Source organism: Arachis ipaensis, chromosome B05 (genome assembly GCF_000816755.2).
Source record: "Arachis ipaensis cultivar K30076 chromosome B05, Araip1.1, whole genome shotgun sequence".
Classification (NCBI taxonomy): Eukaryota; Viridiplantae; Streptophyta; class Magnoliopsida; order Fabales; family Fabaceae; genus Arachis; species Arachis ipaensis.
The window spans coordinates 17,741,703-17,750,114 of record NC_029789.2 but is presented as its reverse complement, the minus strand read 5'-3'; the positions used below and the strand labels follow the sequence as shown (position 1 = coordinate 17,750,114).

At 39.6% G+C, this 8,412-nt stretch overlaps 1 protein-coding gene across 1 annotated transcript in view; it reads right to left on the bottom strand.

The window, feature by feature from the left end:
- The window catches only part of LOC107640282, a 7,330-nt gene extending 5,396 nt beyond the window's left edge, over nt 1–1,934 (bottom strand). Inside the window, exons 1-2 of the mRNA XM_016343821.2 lie at nt 1,757–1,934; nt 1,419–1,627 (exon numbers count right to left, since the gene is read on the bottom strand). Of these exons, the coding sequence (XP_016199307.2) occupies nt 1,419–1,627; nt 1,757–1,861 (314 nt within the window). The 5' untranslated portion in view covers nt 1,862–1,934. The remainder of the gene's footprint in view (nt 1–1,418; nt 1,628–1,756) is intronic.

Genomic DNA, 8,412 nt, shown 5'->3' with positions numbered 1-8,412 from the left:
TAAATTTATTAACAAATACATATCATTTGTCAAACTCTAGATTATTTTTATTTAAATTAATAAAATAATATTTATTGAAATATGTAATGTGTAAGTAAATTACGATTTTAACTACTTATTAAACATCTTAAATACGACCAAAAAATATTAAGTACACAAATCGAGTAGGGACTTTGCTAGGTAGACAATGACTTTTGTGAATAATGTGAACAATGAGCTCTAAAATTAACTTAATAAAGTAAAAACACACTACACCCCCAAATTACCCACCTAAATCTTAATATTAGAATAACCATCTACACACCTAATAAATTGAACATTCGATATATTCATTATTCACATTGTTTAATATTTTCATTGTCTACATAACTATACTTTTTTATCGAGTAGTATGTATCCGAAACATGATATATTAAAAAAAAAAAACCCTAAAATATAAACTACCTGAAATATGGCCATATAATTGTATCAAATTTCGGATACACACAATTTGGCTAATTTTTTTTATATTGATTAAATATATGTGTAATATATTGTTATTGAAAAATTAGGTGTTTTTTTTATATGGTGTTTTATTTAAATTGGACGTTCCGATTTGTTTGATAAAAAAAATAAATTACAAATCGGAGGGTCCGATTTATTTGAAGAAAAAATTAAACTCCAAATCGGAGGGTCCAATTTGTATTTTTTATTTTTTTTATTTGTTAAAATAAAAATCGGACGGTCCGATTTCAACATTAAAAATTTTTTTATTTTCGAAATCACAAATCGGACCGTCCAATTTGTGATTGTTTGTTTAAAAAACAAAACAATGCAAACAAATCGGTGCCTCCGATTTATGTCATTCCATAGCCAAATAAAACACCTCTCTCTTCACACCATATTGTCATACACGTTTCTCTCCCACACGAAAAATAAAAAGCGCACACTATCCTATTTGTGTAATTAATAATTTTTTTATCTGCGTACCCAGAATATATAATAATATTTATAATCGTAATTCATCTAATATTATGCATTTCAATAAATGTTATAGAGGAGTGCTAGGAGCAGCAATTTTTGTGTTTTGTAACCATCAATTGGCCATCAATAATATTTTTAATGGTGTGGGATTACATTTAATGATGGAAGATCATTCATTTTTCTTTTGATGGTTAAGGTGCTGGTCACAAAACAACAAAAATTGCTGGCCCCTAGACTTTCTCAATGTTATATTTTGGATTGATGCATTCCATAAACTTGCTAAGAGTGGAATTTAATGTATGCATGCTTTCACATTACACATGCAATCCATCACATGTTTTAGAAAATCAAAAGCAGAATGAGAATACGAAAAATAAGGCATAATCGACAACAGAAGAAGTAAACGGCAGAAGCAGAGTCAAATAAACAACTATGAAGTGATGAAATTAGCATACCATGACAAAATACTGCAGACAAGTACACAGCTCCGCTTGGCATGAGGAGATTTTCTGCAACAACAACACCAACACCCGTTTGCAGCATTCAATATTATCTGTGCTATCACAAGAGCCACCACTGCACCTACAGCAAGACCCGAAGCCGGACTACTTCGATCCCGGAGATATATGCAGTATTCAGCACTAATCATCGGAACTTCGGAAGCCTGCAAAGCGAAAATTCCACAGTAACTGTTATTAGTATTACACTACTAACCAAACCTTTTCCCACATTATCATGTCTTGCTCAGTGAAGACATAGAAAGAGAGATGTCGCCGAATGATTAAGTGGAGACCTTGACCCTGGTAACCTCAGCACCGAAAGCTAAAGCAGCAGATAAGATGCCGAAGATGGCAACGACAGAGGACACCGCCACAACCACAACGTTCTTCTTCTCCATTTTATGAATCAGTCACTACTTTTCTTGGGATGAGTTGAGTGCTCTGTGTGTATGTCATTGTTTGAGGTTAAGTTAGGTATATAAAGAAGAAGAAGAAGAAGAAGGACCGAAAGAGGATAGTGACTTATATTTTGACAAAATGTTAAACAATGAGAGAGAAGCTTTTTGTTGTTTGGAGGGAACAAGAATGCGAGTTAATAAATCCGCATGCATGCACCAACGGCCAATGTTTTTTTTTGGTGACTACCAACGGCCAATGTTTAAAATAAGGGTTTAATTATACCGTATAATGTATTTTAATAAGTATTGAATTTAATTTTAATGTATTGATAGTTTAATTATATTCGTTCTTTTCTTTTGAATGATTTTTTATAGGGATGAGTACGGGTAGTGGGTATCCGATTACCCGTCCGAATCCGAACCGAACTAATTAAATTGATTCTAAAACTAACGGGTAATCGGGTCCAACTCGAACCAAACCGATAGCTTTTGTTAGTGATTGGTTCGGGTATCGGTTTGGGGGTGCGGAATCCGAACTAACCTGCGAACCTGATCATATATTAATTAAATAAAAAAACTAAAAAAATATATATGGCATTTCCATTAGACAATGATTATTCATTATTAATATGTTAGATTTTAATGAGTTTAGTTTTTAATATATTTGGTGTTCACATGTTTGGATTATTTCTATTGATGTTACATGTTTATTGTACTTGTTGAATTTTTAAGATAAAAATTTGGTTTTTTTTTTTATGAATTTCAAAATCATCGGGTACCCAATTATCCGAACCGAACCAATCCGTTCTTAATCGGTTTGGTTTGGTTCGGGTACATGTATAAAAAAATGCAAATCCGAACTAATTACATTTTGATCGGTTCGGTTCTAATTTTACGATAAATCCAAACCAAACCGATCCGTGCTCACCCCTAATTTTTTACGCGGTCAATATTAAAGACAATTATTTTTGTTAATGTGGCTTTATGTAATTAAATGCACGTGTACAATTATTTTATATTGAGAGTGTATCAAAATTAAATTTATAAATATTATATAAGAAAATATGTCAAATTTAAATTTATTTAAAAAAATTTTAGTCAATTGATATGAAGGATTAAGAAACAAAAGAATAATATAAAAATCTTATGTAATATGTATAAGTAGACTAAAAATATCATAATAAAAAGGGCAAAAAACTTAAATAAGCCATGATGAGTTATTTACACAAATCAGCCATTCTCAAAAATGCTTCATCAATCAACCAAACCACATTTTAATGTAATTCGAATTAGCTTCATTTGAACCTCATTTGAACTAATTCAAAGCTACTCGTTTTGAATTATAGCTAACCAAACTAACATACTAATTCGAAACAATAAGATTCGAATTACGTACAAAAAGGAATAATTCGAATTAGGTGGCTTCGAATTACTAGTGAGCGCGATTCCCCAAGGAGTTCGAACCTTATTGATTCGAATTAGTCACATTTTGCAACTAGTAGTAATTCGAAAGGGGTTGATTCGAATTACAAGGGATTAGGCTATATAAGGAGTTCGAACCAAGCTCATTCGATTCAGTTTTCCATTCTCATATCCCACTAAATCTCAAAGAAAACGACACTGATTCGGTCCGAGAAAGACTCGAGCAGAATACTCAGCCGATGGGGGACGATCCGAAAAGGCTATATCGTTTGGATGGAGTTGCTCATATAGCCGGGGTCATCAACGACGAGGTTAGTAGATAGAAAATTTTGTGCTAGTGGTTTATTTGAGTTAGTGGTTTATTTGAGTTAGTGGTTTTGTAGGTGGTTTATGTTAGTGGTTTATGCTAGTGGTATTGCAACTGGTTTATTTTAGAGGTTTTGCATGCAGTTTTGTTGGTGGTTTATGTTAGTGGTTCATGTTAGTGGTTTTTGTTGGTGGTTTTGTATGCGGTTTTGTTGATGGTTTATGTTCGTGGTTTATGCTAGTGGTATTGCAAGTGGTTTATTTTAGCGGTTTATGCTAGTGGTTCATGTTAGTGGTTTTTATAAGTAGTTTTGTATGCGGTTTTGTTGATGATTTATGTTCATGGTTTATGCTAGTGGTATTGCAAGTGGTTTATTTTAGAGGTTTTGCATGCGATTTTGTTGGTGGTTTATGTTAGTGGTGAATGTTAGTAGTTTTTGTAAGTGGTTTTGTATGCGGTTTTGTTGATGGTTTATGTTAGTGGTTTTACATGTGGTTTTCGTAAGTAGATTTGCTTGTGGTTTATGTTAGCGATTTAAGCATGTGGTTTTACTAGTGGTTTATTATGTTGGTTTTGCATGTAGTTTTTGTTAGTGGTTTGCATAAGTGGTTTCTGTTGTTAGTTTTTTTTTTTTTGTTAGTGATTTTGTAAGTGGTTCTAATTATGCGGTCCATGTAATGTGCAGCCCCAGCGATGCATCTCGAGCATGCGGCGGCAACAGGGCATGCGACTCGATGAGCGGTACGTTCCGTACTTGCAGATGGCCAGATTATACCATCTTGTGAGGCTGAACGATAGATGGTTCCGATTAGATGAGCCCCTGTCAGTGCATTCGTCGAGCAGTGGCGTCCGGAGATGCACACCTTCCACATGCCGTTCAGAGAGTGCACGATCACACTTCAGGACATGGCATACCAGTTGGGGTTGCCAGTGGACGGGCGCTATGTCAATGGTTGCCTTACAGATTTTCAGATATACATCCAGAGTGGTCGTCCTGCTTGGGTGTGGTTTCAGGAGTTGCTTGGAGTGACTCCTCCTCCGAGCCAAGTTCAGAAGTTCGCTGTAAACTGCACCTGGTTCCAAGAGACTTTTGAGGAGTGCCCCGTGGGAGCCGATGAGGAGACTGTGCGCCGCTTTACTCGTGCCTATATCATGATGTTGTTGGGTACTCATGTATTCATTTAATTTGTAGATTTATTTATTGCCTTGTGTATTCAACAGACATTTCGTACAAAACTCTGGAAACGGAACATATTCATTAATTAATATCCCATGCAAAGTACATCGCATTAACATTAACAAATTCTATCACTTATCAACTACAAATAAGGAAACCTATAACAGTGGAATCTAAACGCCAAAGTGAAATAAACAAAGTACCAAAGCTAACAATACACCTACTCATGTCCCCCTGTATGCTCTGGTCCTCCGACCTGTGGGCAACTCTGACGTGTGTGTCCGGGTTGCCGACAGAGGCCACATCTCTTTGGCCGGTTTGGATCTGCCTCGTCCATATTGGTCTGTATCCTAGTGGACCTCGGACGACCCTCTCTCGCACGCCTCTTGTTCGGGTCCGGGATCACTGTCGGCCCGTCATATGGTGGCCAGAAACCCTCCGGAATGGGAGGTGTGAATTCCATCCGATACACACTAAACATCGAACTAAGACGATACACCTGGTGGACGTAAGGCTGCCAAGTAAGCCGTGAGTAGGCACAGCATGCCAGTGCATGCGGACACGGAAAATGAAGTGCCTGGAAGTATCCGCAGTCACATGTCTGAGATCCAAGTGAGACCCTGTAGCTACCCAGTGAGAATGAACCAGTCGGAGTCGTCTCTGCGACGGTGAACTCTGAGTTATCCCTGTCGTACAAAGTCATCGTGAAGCACCTTGCCGTCTTCAAGTTGGCCTCGATACACTTCACCAAGTGCTGACTGAATTGTTGTCCGGTACCCAGCTGGGCCTCAGCCTCTCTCCCATTGCGGACAAATAGTTCGGCCAACCTTCCGTATGCTGCCTTCACCAGCGAGCACACAGGGAGGTTTCTGACACCCTTGAGGATTGAGTTCACACACTCAGAGATATTCGTCGTCATGTGCCCGAATCTTCGCCCCTCATCACAATGCTGTGTCCACAAGGAATACTCAATCCGGTTCGTCCAGTCACACATCGCCGGGTCTTCAGACCATAGAATATCAAACCAGTAATTGAACTCTACCTCGGTCTTAGCGTACGCCGCGTTCACAAGAAGCCTCCTTGCGTCTTTGCCCTTGAAGGTTAGGGCGAAATTTGCTGCTACATGTTGAATGCAGAATGCCCGGTATGCAGATGGAGGTAGCCATCCTCCGTCGGGAGCCTTAAGCGTGGCCTTGATGCCGTTATGCCTGTCCAATATAACCAGCAGGCCCGACTGCGGTGTCACGTTCTGACGCAGGTGGGAGAGAAAGAAGGACCAGGACTCAGCATTCTCACCCTCGACTAGTGCGAATGCAACAGGGAGTATGTTGGAGTTCCCGTCCTGTGCAATCGCGACAAGCAACGTTCCCCCATACTTGCCATACAGATAGGTGCCGTCAATACTAACCAGCGGCTTGCAATAACGGAATTCCTCGATACACGGTGGAAACGTCCAGAACAGTCTGTGAAAATAAGCTTGAGACTCGTCCAGCTGTCCACTAACTCGAACAGGGCTCGTCCTAAGGACTGCAACAGTACCAGGCATCGTCAACTGGATTCCTAACACCCACCTAGGGAGCTCGTTGTACAACTCATCCCAGTCACCATAGATGAGGGCAACAGCTTTCTGCTTCGCCAACCAGACCCTCCTGTACGTCGGCCTAAACCCAAAGTGTGCGGTCGTGGCATTTAGGAGCACCTTGATGCTGACGGATGCATCAGCCCTAACCATTGGCATAATGAATGCCGATATCACATGATAATCCAAACTCCTGTGGTCGTTGGAGATGGAGGTCGCGAGACACGTATGCGGACCATTGTACCGTTTGACCTCCCAAATGCCCTTACGCTGCCAGAGACTCAGCCGAATCAACCATGTGGACCCATTCCCGAACTCAGAACACTTCCTCACATACCGGCGATAGTCAGACTCAACTACCTTGTACTGTACCCCTCGGCGGATGCTGTAAGTCTTGACACTTAACAGGGCCTCATCTTTATCCTGAAATTGCTGACCAACCTGGAACTTTGTCATACTTGCAGACCCTTCCGCATCTCTAGCGCCAAATCCAGCAGGCTGCCCAGGAACCCCCTCGTGCCTCATGGCATCCAAGTCCAAAGATGAAAAATGTGGAGGGTACTGCTGTGTGCCAGAGCTAGAACCACCTCCCACCCCTGCAGGCTCACTCGCTCCAATATCATCGCCACTATCATCAGCAATCATATCCGGCTCGACATCATCGTCCTCTGGATCATCCAACAATCCATCTCCAACCCCAGCCAGTGCAGCACACTGTAAAGAGGTCGGCAGAAATTCTCCTGTTCCAACCTCGTCGCCTACACTGCCGTTGAGATCAACAGCGAATGAAAGGGAGGCGACAGGCTGGATGGGTGGCTCGTACGCAGGGACGGAGGAAGAAGCAACGGCAGGTCTGGAGCTAGAACCGGCTACCGTGGCTAAAGTGGGGTATTCCAGTTCGAACCCCCCGAGCTGGATACCACATCAACCAACTTTGCCAACAGCTCTGGTGTCCTCACTTCAGGAAACTGCCGGCGACAATGAAACATGACCTGCAAGTCCTCATCACTCCCGATCGTGAAACAATCATACTTCACGGTTTCTTGGAGCACCATGATTGGAATGCGATAGAAAAAGTTCTTAACCCGTTTCACACCTTCCAGACCAAGTTTCAGCAGTACAGAGCTAACAAGGTCATCATAACTCGTCGTAGGCCTCACGATAATACAGAGAGGATCCTTATCAGTGAACTTCACACTGGAACGAGTTTTTCTCTTAATCGATCCTCTGTGGTGAACCAACACTACAAAACTCTCCTCACTAGCCATCTTACCCCTCTAATGAGAGCAACTCACGTTCACACCATATATATACAGGTCTGGTCCTCACTAATTCGAACTAGCCTAATTCGAATTGTACAATGTGTAATTCGAATCAACATCATTCGAATTACATAGGAATTGGCACCTGGGAGTAATTCGAACCAGATCAATTCGAATTATATTGAATTCACGTGTGATAGTAATTCAAATTGTATCGATTTGAATTATGTATGTTTCACGTCTGCACGTAATTCGGAGAAGCTTGTTTCGAATTACATTCAATTCAAGTTCGAATGTGGTGATTCGAACTACATGAATTTATGCATTGGTTGATTGTTGAATCAATTTTCCTTTTGTCTGATTCATGTAATTTGTATCTCCCTATGACTTATTTTAGTTTTTTACCCTAATAAAAATTTTAATATGTNTATTATAAAAAAAAAAACATGACTAAAATTTAAAATAAATATTGGTATCAAATTTTATATAATAAAAATAGATAAATATATATTTTAATGCACGTCATGCATTTTTTCGTTCCTCAAAATTATATATGTAGTTGTGTACCCTTCCATGGTAAACATGGCATATCAGAGCTCACTCGTCATACATCAAGACTTCTATTCATGGCTCATGGTGCATCATAGCATCAGTGGTTGCTGACGCGATGCACTCAGATTTTGGATAATTCTTCTCTCTAAATGTATTTGTTCTTGAAAAATGTAAGGTAAACAAGCTATTTTTATAATTAAATTTAATCAAACATTTTTTTGTTACATTTTTTTTTCAACTAATTTTTTTATA